The sequence below is a fragment of the Tenrec ecaudatus genome, chromosome 12, assembly GCF_050624435.1.
Source record: "Tenrec ecaudatus isolate mTenEca1 chromosome 12, mTenEca1.hap1, whole genome shotgun sequence".
NCBI lineage: Eukaryota > Metazoa > Chordata > Mammalia > Afrosoricida > Tenrecidae > Tenrec > Tenrec ecaudatus.
Window position 1 is genome coordinate 27803505 of NC_134541.1, and position 27201 is coordinate 27830705.

Here is a 27201-nt window from a genome sequence, read left to right on the forward strand (position 1 = left end):
AGCAGTGTACATGTTCTGGTCTAATACGATTTGTAAGGTAGAATTGAGGTAATGATAGTAGGGGGAAGGAAGCATTAAGGAACTAGAGCAAAGCTGTGTGTTTTATTGGTGCTATACTGCACCCTGACTGGCTCATCTCTTCCTTGCGACCCTTCTGTGAGGGGATGTCCGATTGTCTACAGATGGACATTGGGTTTCCACTCCATGTCTCCCTCCCCACCCCCCATTCACATTGGGTATGATTTTGTTCTGGGACTTAGATGCCTGATACCTGATCCCATCAGCACTTCATGATCACACAACTTGGTGTGCTTCTTCCATGTGGGCTTTGTTGCTTCTCAGCTAGATGGCTGCTTGTTTATCCTCAAGCCTTTAAAACCCCAGATGCTATGTTTTTTTTTATAGCCAGGCACCATCAGCTTTCTTGGCCACGTTTTCTTATACACTCATTTTGTCTTCAGCAATCGTGTTGGGAAGGTGAGCATCACGTAATGCCAGATTATTAGAACAAAGTGTTTTTGTGTTGAGGGCGGACTTGAGTTGGGGCCCAATGTCCATCTGCTACCTTAATTCTTAACATGTCGATATAAGTACATAGATCTGTTCCCCTCTCCTTATATATAAATATATTTACATATGTACATGCCTGTATTTAGACCTCTATACATGTCAGGAGTTTTTCTTTGTTTTAGTTTTGGAAAACAAATCCCTGAAGACCTTTATTGTGTTTGGCTAGCAGCACTCAATGATAGCCCTTTATTTACAGCATATTTGTTCCCTATGGCCTTCCTACCTCCATAGTTAAAATACTTGATGCTTAAATCAATAACCAGGCACAGGAAACGTTGTATCCACATTAGTTTCTTGTTTTATGATCTAGCTCTGCCAATGGGATTCCATATTAAAAAAGGACTCAGATGAATTCAATTTTCAAACTTTTCAGCCACAGGCTAGCTGTACTTTTATTTGTCCATAAGATGGTGCTGCCTTCCATAATAACAATAGTAAAAAAATTTGAATTAAGTTTAAGACTTATTCTAGAAATTGCTTCAGAAATACTTTTGTCATTCCACCAAGGAGAATTTCAATTGCTTCAAAGTTTAGTACCTGCTTGATTATAACATTTCTAGTGATTGTGTAGATTAAATTTTGTAAACTTTAAAAATTCTATACCATTGTTGGTCTTTCCAATAGGTGTCTCAGAAGTAAATTGGAAGCAGCCTAATAATTGTTTTTGCATGAGTTTCTGTGCTGACATCTGCTATAGTTATTGAGAGGAAACTGGTATCTTGTAGTCCTGCAATTAGGACCGTACCATCATCTGTTTTTTTCTCTATCAAGTTTTCTTATACTTCTACCATAAAATCAGAAATTTACAAAAGGAATGTTAAGATTATAGTCTTTACAAGAGTTCTCCTACTCCCCCGACCCCTGCTGCTAATCCCCCTTACTCTGCCTCCTCGAGTTGGAGAGTGGGAAATTGGGAGCTAATTGAATATCAATATTCAGAGCTCCAAGCTCTCTCCGAATGCTAAGAATCATTTATGATTGTCCGTATGTTACAATGTGTTTTCGTCATGCTTCACATAAGTAAACCTGCCCAAATGGGATCGAAGAAAGACCTATGTATTATTCAACTCATCCTGTTTGTGGTGGTAAAGTTAATATAATTCTTTTTAAAAAGGAAACTTAAGAGTTTTATGTACCTATCTTTGAACAAAATGTGTCTGGGTTTTTCTAATTGTGATTATTTTTATAATTTGTCATTTTCAGGAGAAGGTGCTATCAACCTGGCCTTGGCACAGAACCGAAACCAAGATGTGAGAATGAATGGACCTATGGGCGCTGGAAATTCAGTTAGGATGGAGGCAGGATTTCCCATGTCAGGTGGTCCAGGTGAGATCACCTGCTCAGTCATGTGACATCTTACTGATTTCTTTTCTTCTTTTTTCTTGGCTTTATTTGCACATGTATAATCAGTTGGTTACAGCAACAAAGGTCCTAGGGTGTGTGACAGGCCAACATCTGTCTCACTGGATTAGAAAAATGAGTGCATCACTGCCAGGAGGCTAGACGCACAGTGTGTAAAGCACATAGCCTCCACTGTGGTTGGGTTGATGCTTAAGAGTAGATCAGCACTGCTCCATGTAGCAAACGTTTACTGAGTTCCTATCGTATGGCAGGACCTATACTGAGTATTAGAAATAAAAGCATTTTTTTTTTTACCCTCAGGACAGCTTTCTACCCTTAGTGTAGCTTTCTAACTCTGTCACTTTCTCTGAAGCTGAAAATCTGTGACCTCAGAATTCTTGTGTGTTTATGTGGAATCTACCAGAGTATGTGGGAGAATCGATGTACTTATGTATTTAAAATTTGAGGGATAGAAAAATGTTCACTGCCCAGGGTCTGTGTGTCATTTTGGAGAAATTTTACAGAACAAATTTGGTTTTCGTTGAGCAGTTTCTATGCATACTATTCAGTTACGTTGATTCTGCTTTACAAGTATGTCAGCATTCTCTTTCCTTTCTAGTCCTGTTTTCCTTTGAGTAGCTTCCTTGTTCCTCCTTACCTTACCTCCGCATCTTTGCTCCAGGACAGTGTCAGCACACTTGTGAGACAAAAGAGCCAATCCTGCCCCCTCACAGCAATTTAAAATTTACTCGAGAGCCACGAATACATTTTTACAAATAAAGTACCATTATCTTAAAAATTTTATAGATTTGCTTCAGAGGCACCTTGTATGTACCCAGAGAGCTGCATGTAACTATGAGCCACAGTTGCCAGCCCCTTGCCGAGGGTAATGGTGACTGTTGGGTCCCGTTGAGCTCACTGTGTAGAGGAGCACACTACTCTCTGGTGATATTTTGTGAGCCATTCTGCCTTTGTCTGTCTAATCAGTGGTCTCCGGGAGTGGTTTGCTCTCCAAGTTTAAAGGGCATCACAGGATGATGGTCACAGAATTTTGTAGCATCTACCAGTCCATAAATATGGCTTTTTTTTAGAAACTTGAGTTTTGTTCTGTAATTTTTTCCTGTTCTGTATCAGTGACTGTCTATAACAGGGCTTCAAAAGTTCATGGAAATGGAATTTAAAGTTACTGTAAATGTTTTGAAGCATCTTCATATTGTAATCCCTGGTCAGGATAGTTGGTAGTGATATGCAAGCATCATACAGGTGTTTTTGGTGTCAAGGTAGGTGAAGCAATGCTTTGTGTAAACTAATAGGCTGTAGACGAGTTTCTTCTTTCGGTCTTTGGTTTCCTTTTCTCTCTCTGGCTTCAGACACAGAGACCAATGGTTGCATCTTCCATGGCTACTTCTAAGATTTGGAGACCCAGATGCTACTTACCAATAATATATGCAGCTACTTTTTATGAATTATGTTTTCCTAATTGACTTAGTTGCCCTTCAAGAGGGCCTAAGTCCTCAAATCCATTAAGTCAATCCTGCACGGTATTTGTGTATATGTAGGCAGTGTCCATAACTTTGCCTCATATGTCTTAATAAGAATATATGAGAGGGTACCCCCCGAAAAAAAAACAGAATTGCACCAATCGTAATGATCAACGCATAATGACACACACCCCACCAGGAGGAAGAACAGAAACCATGAGGGAAAGGAGACAGTGGTCAGCGTAAAATATGAAAATAATAATTTATAAATTATCAAGGGGTCATGGGGGCGGTGGTGGAAGAGGAGCTGATACCAAGGGCTCAATAAAAAGTAATTGTCTAAAAAAGAATGAAGGCATCAGATGTACAAATATGCCTGATACAATTGATGTATGGATTGTAATGAGTTGTAAGAACCCCCCAATAAAATGGTCTTTTAATAAAAATAATTTTAAATAAAAACAATTAAAAAAAAAAAGAAGAATTGCACTGGGCAGAGTGGCGCTTTTGTAGTGTGCATGTTTCCCACTAGGTGAGCATTAAGCAACTTACTCTGAGTTAGTGTGCCCAGTAGCGTCTCCTAGGAAGGTTCTCTGTGGTCACAGTGATTTTTTTGTCAATTCAGTTTTGCTTGAACCTTTTTTTTTGATGGCTAATTTAAGAGAACAGCGTGCAGCTATGAAATTTTGTTTCCTGCCCGGCAAAAATGCTACAGAAACTGTTGTGATGTTGAGCATAGCATACAAGGACAGTGCTATAGGAAAAACTCAAGTGTGCAAGTGATTTTCTCATTTCAAAAAGGTGAAATGCTAGATGATGACATGAATTCTGGCCATCTGTCAGTTTCCTGAACTGATGAAAATGTTGATTAATAGTGCATTTGGAGTTTGTTTGACCAGGTCAAGCTGTTCATCAAGCTTTCTGTTTAGATGTTTTGAAAAGATAGCATAACAGTGTACAACAAAAAAGACCTGATTTGTGGCAGACGGGACTGGTTTTGCCACCAGGACAATGCACTTGCTCACGCAGCGTGCCTCTCTTGCTGCACTCACCTGACTCACCAGACCTCACTCCGTGTGACTTCTTTTTGTTTCCGCAAATGAAGTCATAAAAGGATAGCAATCTGACAACTCGGAAAAGGTGAAGAAAAAATGTCAGCCTCCAAACAAATGAGTTTGAAAAATGTCTCCAAGAATGGAATCACAGATTTGACAAATGTATTAAATGTAATGGAGAGTACTTTGAAGGTGATAAGGTTGTTTGGAAAAAAATTTAAATACCTAGCTTTGACGGGAAAAAAATCCAGTTTTTGGGGGGTACCCCTTTATTTTTGTAGCACACACAATATGTGTATACTTTGGCCTGTAGAAGTCCTTGTATACCTGCATATATAAGCATATATATCTACTTATACAACCTATATTTTTATTTTAACCACACATTTAAAAAATTATCATTACTTTTGTTACGATTTTACCAAAATCATCCCTTTCTTAATAAGTCATCTATTACCTTATTACCGTGGTCAGGTTGTGCTGATGTTACCCATATTTGGTATTGTCTTACCCATCACTGAAACTAACAAACCCTTTTCTTATAATCCTGAGATTTCTTTTTCAGACATTGACCTCTCTCTAGAATCAAATTGGCTCATTTAAACTGAGAATGCTTTGCAGTCCACTGAAAGCGAGTGATGTTCCAGGGTCAAGTAGGAATGAGCCATATCACCGATCTCCTAACTCTCAGTTTACTGCTCTTTTCACTATACTGGTGACTTTTGGACTTCCTGGGTGACACAGATGTTTAAGTGCTTGACAAATGGCTGAAAGGTTGGTGGTTTGAGGCTTCCCAGACACCTCTGAAGAAAGACCTGGTGATCTGCTTCCGAAAGGTCACAACTGTAAAAACCCTAGGGGCAGCAACAGTGACTTCCGGATATTTTCAACAGCAAGATTGTTTACTCAAACAGAACAGAAAACGTGTAGTTGCTGGAGGTTAAGTAAGTAATAGTCTGAAACTGTAGTCAGTCGTTTCTCCTCCCAACTTAGCACTTAACACTTTGAGCAAACTCAAAGAACTCAATTTACAGATCACTGTTCTGAATTTTATAAACCATGTGGCTATATTGAATAGCTTAGAACTAGGTTCGAATCCTGGCATTGCCAATTACTGATCACCTCAAGCACTTAGTTACTGTACATCTCAGCAACAGTTATTTCATTTGTAAAATGAGATGATGATGCCTACGCTCTTTTGACCTCATGCTTGAATGTAGAAGAGCCTTAAGCAATGCAGCAAATATTTACTGAGTTATATGTAAGGACCTCTGCTGCTGGGCGGTGTGAAGGACCACGTGATAGACATAAAATACCCCGCCTGGTATCTGTGTCTCACTCCTTAGTAGGGATTTAGTAGATGGTTGTTCTTCACAGAGGTCCAAGCACTCTGTGATGCTACAATAGCTGGAGCACATAGTTTAGGTTGTACTTTGGTTGCTACTAGAAAAGGCCATAAACAGAATGTGGAAAACCTAGCTAATTAGCATATGTCTAGTAAAGAAATGAATAAACGTGGAAGAGTGTGCAAGTCAAGAAATCTGAATTCTAATCTCAATTCCTCACCAAATGATGTAATATTTACTGGCCTTAGTTTTACCAGTTGCTGTGCATGCAACACTAACTGATGGCCAAGCCCATGTGTGCTACAGTAAAACTGCTCTATAGGAGTTTCAGTGGCTAAATGTTCAGAAATAGGTTTTCCTTTCAAATTGCCTCTGAGTGGATTTTAACTGAATCTTTGGGGTAGCAGCTGAGCACGTTAACAGTTTATATACTGCTTATGGAATCAACGCTGTGACTCCTTCCAGCCTTAAAATGTTAAGACTCTATGAAACCTATATTAATTTACTAAGCACTTCAGAATTGACTAGTAGAATGGAGTAGAGACCCCTAAAATAAACCCTCACATAAGAGGGGACTTCAAAATATTGTGGAAAACTTCAATTATCTTTTAGTTCCATTTTTCCATGAGCGTTATGAATCTCCTTCATTTATAGTCAATTGATTTTAAAAATTATTTTCTAAATTGTATTTGTTGTTGAGGATGTACATAGCAAAACACAGACCAGTAACCACAGTTTCTGCATATACAGTTTTATGATATTGAGTACATGCTTCAGGTTGCATAGCCGTTCTCAACATCCCTTTCTGAAGTGTCTGAATTATCATGCCTCCTAAATTCACTGCTCCCTTGGGTACCTGTCAAACCTGTTGAGTTGTTAATGTCAGTTTGATCCTGTATAGTCCTTGAGCATAATGCTCAAGGAAGGCATTTGTTAGTAGGCACTCTGGGCCAAGCACTGAGCTGCTAACCCTTGGATGCTCCTAGAGTTGGTCTGAGGTAGCGTCCGCTTGATGGCAGTGGGCTTGGTTTGGGTGTTTGGTATTGTTCGGTTTTAAGATGGCGTCAGTGAATATTTTTTTTTGCTTAAGTTTTAAAGATTTTCACAGGGCAATAAGTTCAGAGAGGTTTATCCACCTTCCATGGCTCCAGAAAGTCGAGTGCATGAGTTTTTGACATTTTCTTCTGTATTTCCCCCATTGAACAATATTAACTCTGAAATCTTTTATTAACATGTTTACTAAAGGTGGCTACACACCATCTGATTTTTCTGGTCTCGCAGCAAAGGATGCCACTGGCCACACATTATCTCCTTCCTATTCTTGACTCGCCTTCCTCTATTGTTTCAGGGGAATAGAGCCCAGTGATTGTGCTTTGGTGGGCTAGTTGCAAGCTTTTTTTTTTTAATCACTTTATTAGGGGTTCATACAACTCTTTTTTTAAAAACATTTTATTAGGGGCTCCAGCTTCCATATGCACCAGTGTACAACCTCTGCCCTATCCAGTCCTGCAAGGTAGAATTCTGATCATGGTAGTTGGGGAGAGGAAGCATCCAGGATCTGGGGGAAAGCTGTGTTCTTCATCGGTGCTACCTCACACCCTGACTGACCCATCTCCTCTCCTAAACCCCTCTATGAGGGGATCTCCAGTGGCCGACAAATGGGCCTTGGGTCTCCACTCTGCACTTCCCCCTTCATGCACTATGGTATATATATATATTTTTTTTTTTTCATGATGCCTTACACCTGGTCCCTTTGGCACCTCATGATCGCACAGGCTGGTGTGCTTCTTCCATGTGGGCTTTATTGCTTCTGAGCTAGATGGCCACTTGTTCACCTTCAAGCCTTTAAGACCCCAGACACTATCTCTTTTGATAGCCGGGCACCATCAGCTTTCTTCGCCAAATTTGCTTATGCACCGGTTTGTCTTCGGCGATTGTATCATGGAGGTGTGCAGCCAATGATATGATTTTTGTTCTTTGATGCCTGATAACTGATCCCTTCGGGACCACGTGATCACACAGGCTGGTGTGTTCTTCCATGTGGGCTTTGTTGCTTCTGAACTAGATGGCCGCTTGTTTATCTTCAAGCCTTGAAGACCCCAGTCACTATCTCTTTTGATAGCCGGGCACCATCAGCTTTCTTCACCGCATTTACTTGTTCACCTGCTTTGGCTTCAGCAGTTGTGTCGGGAGGGTGAGCATCGTAGAGTGCAAATTTAATAAAAGAAAGTATTCATGCATTGAGGGAGTGCTTGAGTAGAGGCCCAAAGTCCTTCCGCCACCTTAATACTAAACCTATAAATATAGGCACATAGATCTATTTCCCCGTCCTCATATATATATTTGCATGTACATGTCGTTGTCTAGACCTCCATAAATGCCCCTTGACTCCTAGCTCTTTCCTCCATCTCCCTTGACTTTCCTCCTGCCCTACTACCATGCTCCGTCCCCACCTGGGCTACAGCTATACCTCTTCTCTACGTAACCTTACCCTTAATTATTCCCCACCAGGCCTGCCACTCCCCACTCACTACCATTTTGGGTCCCATGTTGTTCCCTTGTCCCTGTGTTTGTTAACACCACTTCCTTACCCCGCCACCTCTCCCCACCCCAAGTCCCCCCCGGAACTGTCCGTCCTGTTGTTTTTCCTCCAGATAGTTCATCCAGCCTGTCCTATTCAGACAGACCTGTGGAGACAATAACATGCACGAAAACAAGACAGAGGAAAACAAAGCAACAGTATACAACCAGACAACAAAACAACAAAAACAAACCACTGACAAAGAACAAAACAAAACACATCATGAAAGAAAAGCTTGTGGTTGGTTCAAGGATCATTTGTTGACCCTTAGGAATGTTTTCCAGTCCAGTCTGTTGGGGCACCACGCCCTGGCCCCAAAGTCCACTTTCAGCATTCCCTGGGGACCTTGCCACTCCATTCCCTTGCTGTTCCGCTGCACTCCCCCAGTGCTTTGCCTCGGTGTGGTGGGATCAGGTCAGGTGCAATTCCCACACTGTGTCTCCGGTGCTGTCCCCTGTATCGCCCTTAGTCACTGAGGGGCATCATGTCTCATAGTGGGGCCAGCCATGTTGTTCTCTCTGTGGACTGGCTGCTCTACTCAGGAACATTATCCTCACGGCCTGGTGGGCCAGGCTGTGTTCCACTCTCCTCCCCCTTCATCTGCTCCCGTGTGCTCTGATCAGATAATGTCCATCTTCCGGAGCACAATCCATACATACATCAATTGTGTAAAGCACATTTGTACATCCAATGCCCTCATCATTCTCAAAACATTTGCTTTCCACTAAAGCCCCTGGCATCAGCTCCTCATTTCCCCTCCTCCATCCTCATTCCTCCTCCCTCATGAACCCCTGATAATTTACAAATTATTATTTTGTCATACTTTACACTGTCCAATGTCTCCCTTCACCCACTTTTCTGTTGTCCACCCCCAGGAAGGAGGTTATATGTAGATCCTTGTAATCGGTTCCCTCTTTCCACCCCACCCTCCTGGTATTGCCAGTCTTATCACTGTTCCTGAAGGGATCATCTGTCTTGGATTCCATGTTTCCAGTTCCTATCTGTACCAGTGTACATCCTCTGATCTAGCCAGATTTGTAATGTAGAATTGGGATTATGATAGTGGGGGGGGGAGCATTTAGGAAATAGAGGAAAGTTGTATGTTTCATCATTGCTGCACTGAACCCTGACTGGCTCGTCTCCTCCCTGAGGATGTCCAATTGCCTACAGATGGGCTTTGGATCTCCACTCCACACTCCCCCTCATGCACAATGATAAGATTTTTTTGTTCTGATGATGCCTGATACCTGGTCCCTTCGACACCTTGTGATCACCTTGTGGGCTTTGTTGCTTCTTAGCTAGATGGCTGCTTGTTTACCTTCAAGCCTTTAAGACCCAGACACTCTATCTTTTGATAGCTGGGCGCCATCAGCTTTCTTCACATTTGCTTGTGCACCCACTTTGTCTTCAGCGATCATGTCAGGAAAGGTGAGAATCATGGAATGCCAGTTTAATAGAACAAAGTATTCTTGCATTGAGGGAGTACTTGAGTGGAGGCCTAATGTCCATTTGGTACCTTAATACTAAACCTATAAATATAGACACATAGATCTATTTCCACATCCTCATATATAAATATATTTACATATGTACATGCCTTTATTTAGAGCTCTATATATGCCCTTTGCCTCCTATTTCTTTTCTCGATTTCCTTTTACTTACCTCTTGTCCCACTATCATGTTCAGCCTTCATTTGGGTTTCAGTAATTCCTCTTGGTTACATTACCCCTGGTCATGCCCTACCAGGCCTCCTCCAACCCCTTCACCACCGATGTGGATCACTTGTTGTTCCCTTGTCCCTCAGTTTTTTAACACCACTTCCTTTCCCCCCACCTCCCCCTCTCCCATGTCCTCCTGGAACTGTACGTCCCATTGTTTTCTCCCCCAGATTGTTCATCCAGCCTATCTTATTTAGACAGACCTTCGGAGATAATAACATACTCAAAAACAGGACAGAGCAAAACCAAGGAACAAAGGAAAACAAAACAACAACAAGCCAATAAATAAAAAATAAAACAACACAACAACAAGAAAGAAAAGCTTGTAGTTAGTTCAAGGACTGCTTGTTGACCTTTAGAAGTGTTTTCTTGTCGAGTCTAATGGGGCGCCAAGCCCTGGCCCCAAAGTCTACTTTTGGTATTCCTTGGGGCCTTCGTTTCTCTGTTCCCCTTGCAAGCTTTGAAGACCCAGACAATACTCACGAAACTAGGAGGTAGATTAAAACACTTTTATTAGGCCATTTTACTGGGATATCCCATTAAACCATACCTTAAATCTCCAAACTATATATACTCGTGTTATTTTAGGTTTTTTATGCTATGTGGTATCATTTGATAGATTATTTTTTGGGGCCTGAGAATTGTCAAAAATTCTCCCATGTATAAATGATATATATGAACTTCTTCCCCTACCAGTAAATGATAATTTTGTCTTTGCTTTATTCCATGTTTACTTAGGAATGTTTTATAAGAATGCTTTGTGTCAGATAGCGAGAGAAACCTGTACTCAGAAAGTTGCACAACAAAAACAACCCAATTTAAACCTAGGCAAAGCATTTGAATAAACATTTCTCTAAAGAAGATATACAAGTAAATAATAAGCACATGAAGAGATGCTTATATGATACTTAGAAGAAAACGGAAGCCCCCAGACCTTATATTGGAGATCATTAACTGATAATTAACTAGTTAAATGTCTAACTTAAGAATTGAGAAAAGGCCCACATGGAAGAAGCACACCAGCCTGTGTGATCATGAGGTGTTGATGGGATCAGGTATCAGGCATCTAAGACCCAGAACAAAACCATACCCAATGTAAATGAGTGAGGGGGGGTGTATGGAGTGGAGACCCAATGCCCATCTGTAGACAATTGGACATCCCCTCACCGAAGGGTTGCAAGGAAGAGATGAGCCAGTCAGGGTGCAGTGTAGCACCCATGAAACACACAACTGTCCTCTAGTTCCTTAATGCTTCCTTCCCCTCATTATCATGACCTCAGTTCCACCTTACAAATTGGCTTAGACCTGAACATGCACACTGCTACAGATAAGAGCCCGAAACACAGGGAATTGAGAATAGATAAACCCCTCAGAGCTAACAATGAGAGTAGAGATACCAGGAGGATTAGGGGGGGTGGGGAGAAAGGGGGAATTGATCACAAGGATCAGCCTAAAACCACCCCCTCCTAGGGTGACAAATAACAGAAAAGTGGGTGAGGGGAGATAGAGGACGATGTACTATATGAAAATAATAATCTTTATCTTATCAAGAGTTCGTGAGGCAGGGTAGGTTGGGAGAGAGGAGGAAGAAATGGGGAGCTGATATCAGTGGCTCAAGTTGGAAGAGAATGTTTTCAAAATGATGATGATGGCATATGTGCAAATGTGCTTGACCCACTAGATGAATGTATGGATTGTGATAAGAGCTGTAATAAAAATAAAGAATTGAGAAAAGGAGCAGCAGAGTAATAAATTAGGAAGCAAGAAATAATAAAATTAAGAGCAGAGATAAAGTAAGAATCAAAGAAACTTAGAACCTTGTAAGGCTAACAGAAGAGATAGAATGGAAAAAAATACGCACTTTGATAGGATGACTTTGATATGTAAATTATATTTCAATAAAAGCAGAATGGAGGAAAGGGTATACTGTGAATGTTGATGTACTTTCAAAGTTGGGGAAAATTAACAATTTTTAGAAGATATAATTTAGTAATTTATAAACTGACGTAGACATGAAAAAATGAAAACTCTGTAACTAATAGGAAATTTATGTAATTAAAATTATGTTCTTCATCAATCAATTCGTGGAGCCCTGGTGGTGTATGGTTATATTTTGGGCTGTAAACACAATGCCACTCTTTGTGAGAAAGATGAAGCTTTCTATTCCTGTCAGATTTAGTCTCAGAAACCCACGGGGCGAGCAGCTCTACCCTGCCCTCTAGGGTACCTAAGGGTCGAAATCCACTCCATGGCTGTTAGTGTGGTTTTTGACTTCTCAGCTGAGTAATAGAAATCACAGGTCCACAGGATTTCACAGGTGATTTTTACTGAACATTTAAAGAACATATACATATATTCTTTCAGGGCATAGAAAAAGAAGAAAGATACTTTGTAATTAATATGTTAGTCATGTTCATTTTGATGTTAAAAATCAAAGGACAGGAAGATTATTATAGGCTAGTCTCATTTATGACCATAGATGTCAAATCTTTAAAAGTATAACAGTATTCAGAATTAGAAAGCTATGATGCAAGAGTAATTCTCAAACTGCTAGGTAGAGTATAAATTGGTATTTACTTTTGGGAGGAGCCCTGATAGCTCAACCGTTAAAATAGTACTAACGCAAAGGTTGGTGGTTCAAACCCACCCAGTGGCTTTATAGGAGAAAAAGCTAGTGATCTGCTTCAATGAAGTTTACAGCTTACCATCTGGCTGAGAAGCAACAAAGCCCACGTGGAAAAAGCACACGAGCGTGTGTGATCACGAGGTGTTGATAGGATCAGGTATCAGGCATCTAAGTCCCAGAACAAAATCATACCCAATGTGAATGGGGGGTGTGGAGTAGAGACCCAATGCCCATCTGTAGACAATTGGACATCCCCTCACAGAAGGGTCACAAGGAAGAGACGAGCCAGTCAGGGTACAGTATAGCACCGATGAAACACACAACTTTCCTCTAGTTCCTTAATGCTTCCTTCCCCCCACTATCATGACCTCAGTTCTACCTTACGAATCGTATTAGACCAGAACATGCACACTGCTACAGATAAGAGCCCCCAACACAGGGAATCGAGGATAGATAAACCTCTCAGGGCCAACAATGAGAATAGAGATATCCGGAGGATTAGGGGAAAGTGGGAGGAAACGGGGACTCAATCACAAGGATTGACATGTAACCCCCTCTTAGGGGGACAAACAATGGAAAAGTGGGTGAAGGGCGACAGAGGATGATATAAGATATGAAAAAACAATCTATAACTTATCAAGGGTTCATGAGGGAGGGTGGGGGGAGAAGGGTGGGGGGACAATGAGCTGATATCAAGGGCAGAAAGAAAATGCTTTGAAAATTATGATGACAGCATGTGTACAAATGTGCTTGACACAACAGATGATTGTGTGGATTATGATAAGCAATGTAAGAGCCCCCAATAAAGTTAAATTTAATTAAAAACAATTTTTTAAGTTGACAGCTTAGCATATCCTATGGGGGTAGTTCTACTCATAGCTACATGGGGTCACTCTGCATCGATCAGTGTAGTCTAAAGATAATTAAATAGTCACAAGAGTACATGACATTGCAGAACTGTAAAAGCGAAAAGTTAGATGAAAACCTTAATGATTCATTAGCAGGGGAGTGGATGTCTTAGAGCAATCAAGATGCATGAACTGTTTGGATTTCCATGGATGATTCTCATAAATATTAACTGAAGAAAGTGAAAAAGAGTACATATGCCGCTTAAATGAAGATTAAAACTTCACCCCAATTGCTATGCTATTTACTTTTATATTCTATCATAGGGATCCTATATAGTGTTTCTGATACTGTAAATCTCTATAGGGGCAGATAGCCTCCTCTTTCACCCAGGGAGCTGCTTGTGGGTTTGCATTGCTGAACTTGTGATAACCAGTCCAATGGTGGCACTGTGATATAAGCACTGGGCTGCTAACCACAAGGTTGTGGGTTTAAGCCCACCATTCACTCCATGGGAGAAAGAGTATGCTTTGCTCCTATAAAGATCGACACTTTTCAAATCCTAGCGAACAGTTTTTCTCTCCCTTTATAGAGCCTCTGTGAGTTGGGATTGACTGGATGGCTGTGGGGTTTATATGTAAAATAGATAATAACCCAATTATAAAATAAGAAGGAAGGGATTGGATGAATTGGGAAAGAGGAAGGTCCATAAGGGCAAGATGTTTAGGTTTAAACAAAATGATGTTGAGTGTAAAAAAATTTCCATACTTTTTCATATTCTTGAAAAATTTCACTAAAAGTAAAAATTGTGCTAAGTCCAGTACTCTATTCTAGGTGTTTTTTTCCCCCTATAGGATTAATAAGGATGACCAACCCTGCTACTCTTATGATACCCCAAGGTGGAAATGTGTCATCTTCCATGATGGCACCAGGTCCCAATCCAGAGCTGCAGCCCAGGACTCCTCGCCCTGCTTCTCAATCAGGTAATGGCCACCAGTCTTTGAGGATTGAAGCGGTTGGAGCTCCTTACATGGATAATTAGAAAATCCAGTTGTTTCTGTCGCTAAATTCCTAACTACCCTACTTAAATGCCACCATTACCAAATCTACCCTGATTTCTTCAAGCTAAGAGTCATCATTCCCTTCTCAGAATTACTCCAGTCTGTTTCCCAACATGTCCCAAAGAGTGTAGCTTACCATATTTACCCTGGGAAATACTCCATAACAAAGAATGCTATTGTCAAGTACGTTTGGGAAATGCAGTACTCTCCGCACACCTTTTGGAGATTCTAGATTAATGTGTTGGAAGTGCTGGAAGTACTGCGGTGAAGTTGATCCACTGTTCCTCAACTCTAGGGGACTCTGTTTTGTTTGTTTTTTCTCTCATTTTCCACCTCATTTAGCAATCACTCATGCATCAATTCATAATATTGCCTGTATATATTTTTCATGGCTCTGTGTGTTCTGCTAACCGTATATGCTGTAGACTCTCTAGCTAGCTTCTAACTTCTACATGCTATTAATTTTTTAAACAGTTTTATTTGCATTTCATGTACATATCACCCAATTCAATCATTCAGTCATATCAATAGTTGTACAATCATTACCACAATCAATTTTAGAACTTTTTTAAATTGGACTACTTGTTTTTGTTTTTCTTAACACACTAGTTGACATGGTTTATCAGAATATGCCTTGGAAAATACCACTCTCTAAATTTTTTTTTAGTTATGCATTTATTTTGTTTGGTTTTTATGGCCACTTTTGAACCATAAGCCCTTAAAAGCTAGGATTCATCTTTCCATCATCTTGGCACATTGCTGTGCACATAGGAGATGCTCATGTTTAGTTGGGTGGTACCAGAAAATTTTGGTAGCATAGGGCTAAAGTCACTTGGAATCAGCTTGATGACAATAGGGTTTTGTTCGGTTTGTTTTTTAGGGGGTGGTGCAACAGTTAAGCACTGGGTTAGTCACCCAAAAATTGGCTGCTCAGTCTCATCAGGTGGTTCCATGGGAATAAGACCTGGCAGTCTGCTCCCATAAAGATGATAGCGTAGAAAATCCTCTGGGGGCAGTTCTACTCTGTCACGTGGGATTGCTATGAGTTGGAATTGACTGGACAGCACCTAACAACAAATAGCAGATTTTACTCTGTATATGCAGAATTTCCCAGACCGTTGCTCAAGGTTCTAGGTTGCAATAAGGTAATGCTTGCTTTTGTTGACTGTCTTTACAATACAGATGCAATGGATCCACTCCTCTCTGGCCTCCATGCACAACAACAAAGTCATCCCTCAGGATCCTTAGCTCCTCCACACCACCCAATGCAGTCTGTTCCTGTAAACAGACAGATGAACCCTGCTAATTTTCCTCAACTGCAGCAGCAGCAACAGCAGCAGCCACCGCCGCCACCGCAGCAACAGTTGCAGGCAAGACCGCCACAGCAACATCAGCAGCAACAGCCACAGGGAATTCGACCCCCATTTACTGCCCCAACTCAGGTGCCTGTTCCTCCAGGCTGGAACCAGCTGCCTTCTGGAGCCCTTCAGCCTCCTCCAGCCCAGGGTTCTCTAGGAACAATGACTGCAAACCAAGGATGGAAGAAGGCTCCTCTGCCTGGTCCAATGCAACAGCCGCTGCAGACCAGACCATCCTTAGCCACATTACAGACACCTTCCCATCCTCCCCCTCCATATCCCTTTGGCAACCAGCAAGCCTCACAAGCCCATACAAACTTTCCTCAGATGAGCAACCCCGGCCAATTCACAGCTCCTCAGATGAAGAGCTTGCAGGGAGGGCCCTCCAGGGTCCCGACTCCCCTGCAGCAGCCCCACCTCACCAACAAGTCTCCTGCCTCCTCACCCTCCTCCTTTCAGCAGGCATCCCCTGCATCCTCTCCAACGGTTAACCAAACTCAGCAGCAGATGGGACCAAGGCCACCTCAAAACAACCCACTTCCCCAGGGATTTCAGCAGCCTGTCAGTTCTCCAAGTCGGAATCCTATGGTTCAACAGGGAAACGTGCCACCTAACTTCATGGTGATGCAGCAGCAACCACCAAACCAGGGACCCCAAAGTTTACATCCAGGCCTAGGAGGTGAGGAACACTGAAGCTAATTGAGTTGGTAAATTTGCTGGATATATAAGAGCTTAGCAGAATTTCAAGCTTTTGAGTTAATGGAGGGGAATGAAAGAAGGATGTAATCAAGTGGTTTTGTGGATATGCTGATGATAATATAAGTTAACTTGCTGCATTACATAGCATCTTACTGATAAAATTTAAGCTAGCCCTCTGGATAAAAAGGTAAATTTTAATATAGAGATGTCTTTTTGTTTTCTAAAATATTTCTGCTTGATCTTATACTGTGGACTTTGAATGTCTGTAAGAAACATGCGTTTATTAACAACTTAAACTGGTCAGTTGTTGAAAAAAGTAAGATTATGCAATAGAGGAAAAATGAAAAGATAAGCACAGGCTCTTCTTGCAAAAACAAGAGATCCTTCTAGTTATCAATTTTTGTTATCATAGCTAACAAAGTAGTAAGCATGGTATTTGTTAGATTTGGTTGAAGTATTGAAGGGGAGTAAGTTCAGAAATCATTGATTTATATAATTTTATAATACCAATGCCTGCTCCTTAGAGAGGGAATTCCACCAGTTATACCTAAAGGAGATTTATTTATTTATTTTGTAAGGTGCCTCTTGTATGAAGAAAAAGCAATGGAGCTTAATGTGTGAGAGGTAAAACGATTACAGTAAAACTTATCCATCTCCATATTTATTATTTATTCTTATTAATCATTGATCTAGTGCACATGAATGTGCTTGGAGCTTTTCAGTAGAGAATATAGAGTCTCAGTAATATTGTCATCTGATAAGCATACCCCCACCAAAAGACACCCATTGCCTACCCAGAAATACCCCTTGCATCTCTATTGCAACATAGCAAAGGCATGTTCCCATGGTCTCTGGTGAAATTAAGTTGCTCATCAATCTTTCACTCTCTTGTAATTAATTTTGCTGAAATGCAGGTGCTAATATTTGAATCCTAACATGTTTTTTAGCAAAAACAAGTCTGTTTCAGCTCCAAACTTCACTGTTCTTGGCATCTCGCCCTGGCTCAGTGGATGCTGGGTCGTCCTTCCTGCAAATGTGATTACTGACTTAATTACAATGGAAGCATGCAAATGGGGACCTGTCGCTGCTAAAGAAAGACAAATTGCATATTTGTCTATAGAATGTGTTTTATGGGGCATTGAAAATTGAGCCCTTAAAGAATTGTAAAGGAATGGACTAATATAAGAAAGTTTTATGTGAGCTTAAGGTCTTGATGCTTTCACAGAGCAGATAATGTGCTCACCTAGGTGATCTGGCCACATCAAGGCCTGTGTTACAGGCAATGAGGGGGTCTGAGATTCTCCTGATGACGAATTGGTTTTCTAAAATTGGGCCTTCCTCTAAAAGGAAGTAATCCATTATAAGATTTCATTAGAGCATGGTTTTTGGTACCATAGCTGCCAGGATCCCAGACAACCTTAAGTAAGGCATAAGGATAAATTCAGTATAGCCTCACCTTGAAGCGCCTATGAACTGTTTCTCATCTCCTAGCTATTCTAAAGAGACAAGCACAATATTGGGGCAGGACTCTGCAGAAGGTATTGTCTTCCATTTCCTTCAAAAGAAAAACCAAGTATCTACCCTTAATAACAGGGCCCAGCTCTTTGTTCAGCTAGTTGACTGTGAGAGAATTTAGTAAGTTCTTTTGGTAGCTGTGTTAAAGTATGAGAAGTTTTGGGGTCCATTGTATTACAGAGAAAAGTGAGCCCTTAAACCTTGCTGTGGCATGACCTCAGATCACATTTAGGGAGCAGATTGCCATCTTTTCCTTGGCATGTTCTGAGTAAATTTTTCAGTGTTTCTTTTTCATTTTGACAATGCTCATGTAAGAGATTGTGTTGATTTTTTTAACCATCTCTCCCAACCTTATTATTAAAGATCCTACCAGTGTGACAGAGAGCTAAGCCAGTGGAGACTTCATGCAGCTCATCCTTCCTTATTCATTCCACATCTAATCAAGAGTGTAAATTTGCTAGGTAACTGCCTTACTCATTGTTTTCTATTAAGGAATGCCTAAACGCCTCCCACCTGGCTTCTCAGCAGGACAGGCCAATCCGAACTTTATGCAAGGTCAGGTGCCTTCGACCACAGCAACCACCCCTGGAAATTCAGGAGCCCCTCAGCTGCAAACAAATCAAAATGTCCAGCATGCAGGTTTGTCTACTGCCATTTGTTCAACCAGCCTTTATAAGCATTGTGTGGTAGATAGATACCCTGATAGACTGCGAGGGAGTGTACAGGTTCAGTTCTAGGCCCTCATCGTAGCTTCAAACCTATAAATATTCTTCCAGGTCAATAAGTGATTTATTGAAAGTTGGTAAAATATCTCAGAAACCTGGAAGCAACTAAAAGAAGGGGGTGAAACAAGTGAAAACAAGGAACCGCAATTTTTTTAAAGGGCCAAAACCAAACTCCTTCTTTGAGACCTCATTCTCCCGTGGAGGAGCTGGTGGATTCCACTGACTGCTTGCCTTTGGTTAACAGCCAAGCGCTTTAACCAGTCCGCTATGGTCGCTTGCTTTGTAAAGGACCGGTTAGTAAATATTTTAGGGTTCACTGGGTACACAGACTCTTGCAACTCCTAAACCCTCTGCTGTTTTAGTGCAAAAGCAGCAATGGAACATTCTTAAACAAATGAGCATGCAGGGTTCCAAACACTTTTTAAATAAAAAGGCACTGGGCTTAATTTGACCCACAGGCCATTGTTTGCTAACCCTTGAGTTAGAACTTCCTCAGGCAGTAGGAAAAACACTTCTAGAACAGGAAAGCATGGAGGCACAGGGCATTTTCATACAGATACAACTTTAAAAACATATAGTACTTGATAGCCTTATTCATATTGAACCTTATGCCAGCAGTGAATTACATAGAAGAAATGTTGGAGTGGGGATAGGATGGAACAGAATAGCTAAAAGCTATATGTAAAGCATTAACCTATAGTAGTGGAGCCTGGTGGTATAGTGGTTATGCATTGGGCTGCAGTCTGCATGGTCGGCAACTCATGCTTACCAGCAGCTCCTCAGTTGAAAGACTAGGTTTTCTACTCCTGTAAGTAGTTAGAATCTTGGAAACCCACAGAAGGTCACTATGAGTCAGCCTTGACTCCATTGCAGTGAGTTTTTTTGAGTGAGTATAACCTTTAATAAGCCCAAGCTTTGTTTCTGGTTGCTTAGGTGCCTTGTGCCCTTTCTCCTCTCAATTTGGATTGAATTTGCTCAAGTAATTTTTGAACTCCCAAATTCTACTTGAAGCTAATGTACTTATGTGGTTCACACTTTGTTTATGACTAAGAATTAAGAAAAACCTTGACTTAGAATTTTTTTAAATCAAACTACTTCTTGAAGGACATAGATTAAAGAAGAGTAGGGTACATACCATCCCCTATCTATAATTGCAAACACTAACTTCCTGTGTTATATGAATCCATGTTTTTTGTTTTGTTTTGTTTTTGTTGGCTATTTCAGAACCGTGATAGAATCATTCATCATTTCTCCATCTTAGCACAGCTAATTTGTATTTTACACAGTACATTTCATATGCACATGTTTTGATTTCCCTTGCTTATCCTATCAAAAGTAGCTTTGATCTTTGTCAGTTTCTGTACTCTTGCCCTATTTTATTTCTCTTAGCTTTTACTGCTTGCTGAAAAAGTGTTATGTTTATTGTAGCTCTTGCTAAATAGGCTGTAACCTTCAAGAGAGCAAGAGATTTGGTCTATGTTTATTGCTATTAATTCAGCACCAAAAATGTCTTGAGTATACTGGTTATCCAATAAATGCATAAATGAATTGAATGAATATACACTGAGATAAGTACTTTTAAATAGTTGTCATAAAGTTAAAGTTTAATAATTTATAAGATTTGTTTTTAAAACATCTCTTGGGCTATAGGAGAGTTTGTACAGTGTGTACCAGGAGCCATTTATCCCTTGCTTACCTAGATGACCTCATAACGTCATTGTAACTGCCATTCTCTAGTCCTCATTTGTAAGTGAAAAAGATAAACTAGAGGTTAGCCAGTAAAAGGGAGAGAGAAGGCACGTAGCTATAGAACAATAAGTAAACACCACAGCTAGGTAGCAGGCAGTGTCCTTTGTTTAACTTAGAAGTAACAGAAGAATAAGCATGTCCCTGACACTCACCAGACACTGCCACAAGAGAGGGCGACTGAAGTTTAGCATTTCTTGGTGGTAATCCTCTGTTTGTAAACTTCCGGATGAGTTGTCTCAGTTGACTCCTACCAAAAGCTCAGCTTCCTGATCAAGATTGAATAATTTTCACTACATCCGTGGCAGAGATCTATCCTTGGGAACCATTAGCTATTCCTTTCCTTAAAGTGCATCATCCAGCTATCTTACACATAGCCTTTGAGAGTTATTAGTTTTCCAAAGAAGAGTTTAAATGGGTTCTCTTCATTGTCATGGATTTTTTAAGAAGGAATACCACATTTTTTTGTTTCCTTGGCTCAACTAAGCAAACCTTAGTTCAGTACTTAATCCATAACTACAAGGACAAGTTTGCATCCACCAGCACCTCCTCAGGAGTAAGTTGAGACAGTGCCCCCCAAGCAAAGACTGGAAACCCTAGGAAGCAATTATACTATGTCCTGTCAGGTTGCTATGAACCACTCACCTATAGTATTTTTAATTAATTTTTGTTATTGTGAGATAGTCAGAAGTCATTTTAAAACAAGATGTAATGTTTCCCTTTTGTAAATCTAAAAGACAGTGCACTTTATTGCTGTGGAAATACCTTTAACTTATCAAATAGGAATAAAGAAACTGTTTCCCATTCTTATTGCATGGTCCTTGAGAACGTGAACAATTAGATAACAGTCACAAAGCCAATTAAGAAATCCATAGAAAGAATGTTAAACACTGCAGCTTTATTCAGGTGGTGGCTATCTTTCTAATCAAGGTCATTTGAGTATCTTAATAACACACCAAATAAGAAAATAGTATTTCTTTCTGAAACTGTTTGTTGTTTGTTTGTTTTAAGGTGGTCAAGGATCCGGTCCTCCTCAAAACCAGATGCAGGTGTCCCACGGGCCACCAAATATGATTCAACCCAGCCTCATGGGAATTCATGGCAACATGAACAACCAGCAGGCTGGTAGTTCTGGGGTTCCTCAGGTGAACCTGGGCAGCATGCAAGGCCAGCCCCAACAGGGCCCACCATCTCAGCTGATGGGCATGCACCCGCAGATTGTGCCCTCCCAGGGCCAGATGGTCCAGCCACAAGGAACTTTGAACCCTCAAAATCCTATGATCATCTCAAGGGCCCAGCTTATGCCACAGGGACAGATGATGGTGAACCCTCAGAGCCAAAATCTTGGGCCCTCGCCACAAAGGATGACCCCACCTAAGCAGATGCTTCCCCAGCAGAGCCCACAAATGATGGCGCCACATAACCAGATCATGGGGCCGCAGGGGCAGGTTTTGCTACAACAGAACCCGATGATAGAGCAGATCATGACCAATCAGATGCAGGGGAATAAGCAGCAGTTTAACACTCAGAACCAATCTAATGTCATGCCGGGACCAGCACAGATAATGAGGGGACCAACTCCAAACATGCAAGGAAACATGGTGCAGTTTACGGGACAGATGTCAGGACAAATGCTGCCCCAGCAAGGGCCTGTGAACAGTAGCCCATCTCAGGTTATGGGGATTCAGGGACAGGTCCTACGGACACCGGGGCCCAGCCCACACATGGCCCAGCCGCATGGTGATCCAGCAACCACAGCAACTAATGACGTCAGCTTGTCTCAGATGATGCCTGACGTTAGCATGCAACAAAGCAACATGGTTCCCCCCCATGTACAGGCCATGCAGGGAAACAGTGCCTCGGGAAACCATTTCTCGGGCCATGGAATGCCTTTCAATGCACCTTTCAGTGGAGCACCCAATGGAAATCAGATGCCCTGTGGTCAGAATCCAGGCTTCCCGGTTAATAAGGATGTCACGCTCACAAGCCCATTGTTGGTCAACTTATTGCAAAGTGACATCTCTGCAGGACATTTTGGGGTAAATAACAAGCAGAATAATGCCAACGTAAATAAACCGAAGAAGAAGAAACCCCCTCGGAAGAAGAAAAATAGTCAGCAAGATCTAAAGTAGGTTTTGATAGTTTTGCCTCGAATCTTACTCATCTGTTTCTGTGTGATCAACTTTTTTGTTGGTTAATTTGAACATGCCTAAAATTAGAGTAATATAATGAAATCCATCTGTTTCAACAGTGATCAATTTATAGCCTATCTTGCCCTCATCTACACTCTCACCCGCCCACACCATCCCCACTGTCCTATGAATTATTTTAAGGACATTTACGTTGTAAATAGGTGTGTTGTTAGCACACGTGAGCGCTGAAACTGGACAAGACTGCCTTGTTCTGAGCCTTGCAAGTTTGGGCCTCTGACCGAGCGTAATCTTATCATTTGTCTCTTTCTATTCGTAGAAAATAAGTGAGTTTTCCTCTAACAGTTTTCTACCTTACCAGGTTCCAGCATTTACAGATTTTACTGTACTTTCTTACTATTCTCAAATATCCCAACTGTTTTCAAATTCCCTTGGTTGTCTTAAATAATTCTTGTTTCATAGTTTGCTCAAGTAAGGACTCAAGCAAGGTTCATACATTGCAGTTGACTAGTATGTCTCCCAGTTTCAAAAGGACTATGGCATTCAGAGCATGAAGATAGCCAGTGTTAATGCACTACATGCAGCTCCACCAGACATTCAGCATTAGACTTAAAAGTAATGGCTTTTGGAGAACCAGAGAGGCTAATTGTTTTGGAAATGAAAATTGGTTAAGGTGATTCTCTGCTCTCTCTCAAATAAAAGTGTTCCCCCGCACCCCTATGGGCATTTTTCCTTTGAAGACTCTTTAACATCCCTAGAAGCTTAAAACCCCATGCTAAAATGATTAGACCTTTTATGCTCTTTGAGTAAAAGTTCTCTAGGTGAGTTCTTTTGCAAGATCACAGCAGGAAAGGCAATTAACAAATTAATTTCTATTTTATTTCCTGAAGCTGAGTATTAACTTAAGTCATGCTTTTTTGGCTTTGAGAAAATGCTTCCAGTTGGAATATTGATTGAGCTGAATTTTCTGTCTTTAATCCTAAAACTGAAATTCAGACATTAACAGGGATTAGAAACTAATGACATAAAACACGAGTTAAAATAAATTGCAGCTATAGAAAAGGGGAGTTTTATTTAAACTACCTTAAATGGCCAAAATAAAAACAACTATACCTAATGATAAGAATAAAAGACTATCCTCCTGTTTTGTGCATTAATGACAGACACCAACAAATGCATGGCAGTAACAAATGTTTACATGAGAGACAAGAGTAACACCGACCTGGGATGGTTTAAGGTTTTATGTCAGCTGGGTTAAGGTTAGCTAGGCCATGATTCTCAGTGATTTGGCAGTTATATCATGATATAATTTGGCAAATATGTAAGGATATAGTCACCCTCCATTTTATGATCAGATGTGCTCCTCCTCCATTTTCCCTTAGCACCAATTTTGCATAACCACCTGGTCTTTGGCACCTTACCATGTTGATAGTGAGGAGTAAGTGTACTTTTCTCCGAGCCTTCCCATGTTTTCTTTGACTGCTCGAATGTCCTTACTTGCCATTGTTTGAATCATTCACTAAAAGTTAAAAGTTGTATATTAACAACTTACATTTTCTTGAATTCCAACTAAATAAGCCCATTAATTATCTGATTTTATGATAACTCTCAGTTAAATCTTTCACTGCTAGCCATAGGGGAATAACAGTTTTGTGGGAATAACTGGTTCATCCCTGTAGTCCCAGAGTAAAATTGCAAAGCTAGTTTTCACTAGTACGCATTTGTGCTGTCTTCACTAGCCCTGGGGGAGATTGCTTACTTGTTGGGTCTATAAATTGGGGAAAAGGTTCTATACTATAGCTTCAGGGCTTCTTAGAAAGGAAGTATGCCTGTTCCCAACTCTACCACTAAGGGAACTTTGGGCTCATTTCTTACCGCTAGCTCTCTGGGCCTTTGTTTCCTCACCGTAACATAAGGCGCCTAGGCCATTTCACTGAAATTTCCTAGCTGTTCTGGTTGTTTAAAGAATGTCCTAGAGTACTTGCCTGACTTGAGGTGACAGAGAACTCATATAAAGAGCAAATTTGTGTAGGAATCTAAATGCTAAGAATCTGCTTCAGATTCTAAACTTTTTCATGTGCTTGGGGGCTTTGCAAATGGCATTTCAGATGGTTGTAAAACTACATAGAACAAATGGAAAAGTGGTATCTAAAAGTAGATTATCTGAAGCAGAGCAAAGGAAAACTAAAGGTGTAGAACAGAAATACATAGTTAGAAATGAGATTATATTCAAAATAAGGGATATGAGAACTCTAATTCTTGGAAATGTAGAGAAAGGCGGGCAAGCTTTCTTCCTTGAGCATAAGTTCCTTCCTACAAGCCTCGCCCTCATACAGCCACTGTACCCTAAAGACTGAACCACACACAGGCCAAAAGGAAGGTGTTCCGGAGCTGACGGGGATATGTGCAAGTATTCATTGCACAGCTAAGTTAATTATCTTTGTCTTAGCGTTTTCTAGCTTTTTCTCACTCTCCATAATGTTTCCATCAAGCAGCCTACACAATCACTTGCAAGGTGTTACAAATTTACTGAAGCCACCATCATAATACCCACAAGCAAGAAATCATATGAACTCCTTAGTTGGATTTCATAACTCCACATACAAATAGTGTGATTTTTATGGGAACAATACTTTATTATATTGAGAGCCCTAGATTATTATCAGGTCTTCATATATCCACGGGGTTGATGATTATGGGAAAATCATTACATCAATAAAATTGTTTCTTTTCCTGCTAAACGTTAAATATTTTACTCACACCAGAGATATGTGAATAATGGGAATGATGATAATTAAAATAGACTTTACGTTCTAGTTCTTCTGAAATGAGGGAGGAATTAAACCAGTTTCATGTGTATACTATACAACTTACTCTCAAATGTGTTACTGTCTTTTTAGCCCTGCAGATACTCGCCCAGCTGGTCTGGAAGAGGCCGATCAACCATCACTGCCTGGAGAACAAGGAATTAACTTGGACAACTCAGGCCCTAAACTGCCAGAATTTTCAAACCGGCCACCAGGTGATAAAATCTTGGCTAAAGTTGATATGCTTATCATAATTGATAGTGCATTACAAAGTTTCCTTCTCTTCAAAGAAACAGTCATATTTTATTTTGTTTGCTAACTAGGCTACCAGTATATCAGTTGTTTTTAGAAGCTTTGGTTTGCTATTACATAAAATTTTCAAATGGAACTTGAGTGTGTGTGTGTGTGTGTGTGTGTGTGTGTGTGTGTGTGTGTGTGTGTGTGTGGTGTTGCTCAAATTATCCTTGGTTATTTTAAGTCAATACATTCAAACTGAAATATGAATTACCTCTTTATTCTTGTCAATGTCAAGGTTCTAGTTGGCAACAAAATGGAATAAGATTAAATGGAGAGATGTTTGTCCCTTTACTCCTGCTTGCCTGCCTTTCCTGCAGCCTCCCTTACAGGGGCTTTCACAGAGTGCAGAACTATCCACGCTGACAACAAGATGATCAGTCAGTGAAATTTTGCTATGATCCTTTAAAGCACAAAAAGTATATAAAATTTACTTTTATACATATATAAAGTATACTTAATATAAAATATATAAAAATAATACAATAGACATCTATGTTCCTACCACCCAGCTTAAGAATAAATAAATAGTACCAATATTGTTGAAAGGCACCCTACCCTGGTGGTATAACTGCCAAACTAAATCTCTGGTTTGAACCCACCAGCCACTCCACAGGAGAAAGAAGGGGCTGTCTGTCTCTGTAAAGATGACGGCCTTGGCAACCCTATGGAGTGGCTCATTTCTGCCTATAGGGTGGCAATCAGTAGAAACCAACTCAACAACTATGGGGTTTGTGTTGCTGAAGTCTCCTCTGCTGTATCCTGTCTGATTACAAAACAATATTGTCTTCTAAATGCTTTAAAATAAAAATAGGCACTGAAAATACATGTCTAAGTAGACTATTATAGAACCAAGACCAGCTGCTACAATATCTCTATATTCTTGGTTATTCTTGGCCCGAGCAATGATTTGTAACCTTATTCTCTTAAAATACAATGAAAGACACATAAGTCCTTCATCCTAAGGCCAGTCTCCTAATACAAAGGGATTATGTTTCACTTCTTCCTCACTATTCTTCCTTTGTGGCATACAAGAGTGACACCACTGTAAGACCAAACTTTAGTTTCTGTATTTTAAAGGTGAATCACGAATCATGGTGTCAATACTTTGTGTTATTTCTTACAAATTGCTGCAGCTCAACCATACTTGCCATCAGTGAGTTCCAGCAGCACAATTGACACTGGGAAGTCGCCAGTCTTTGGCCTGTATGTCCAAAAGGTATTATGAGCAGGAAGGTAGAGCCTTCCCTCAGATACAGCTGAACTCTTGTATAAATTTCAA

The 27201-nt window shown here is 40.6% G+C and overlaps 1 protein-coding gene across 8 annotated transcripts in view; it reads left to right on the top strand.

Annotated features, from left to right (window-relative positions):
* The window catches only part of NCOA6 (nuclear receptor coactivator 6), a 109731-nt gene that overhangs the window by 50218 nt on the left and 32312 nt on the right, over positions 1-27201 (top strand). For 6 of the 8 annotated variants that reach the window (XM_075563745.1, XM_075563737.1, XM_075563742.1 and 3 more), the window contains 6 exons: positions 1774-1896; positions 14419-14547; positions 15808-16662; positions 18690-18836; positions 21680-22796; positions 25719-25840. In XM_075563745.1, the coding sequence (XP_075419860.1) occupies positions 1774-1896; positions 14419-14547; positions 15808-16662; positions 18690-18836; positions 21680-22796; positions 25719-25840 (2493 nt within the window). The remainder of the gene's footprint in view (positions 1-1773; positions 1897-14418; positions 14548-15807; positions 16663-18689; positions 18837-21679; positions 22797-25718; positions 25841-27201) is intronic. The other 2 variants (XM_075563739.1, XM_075563741.1) reach the window with 2 other exon arrangements.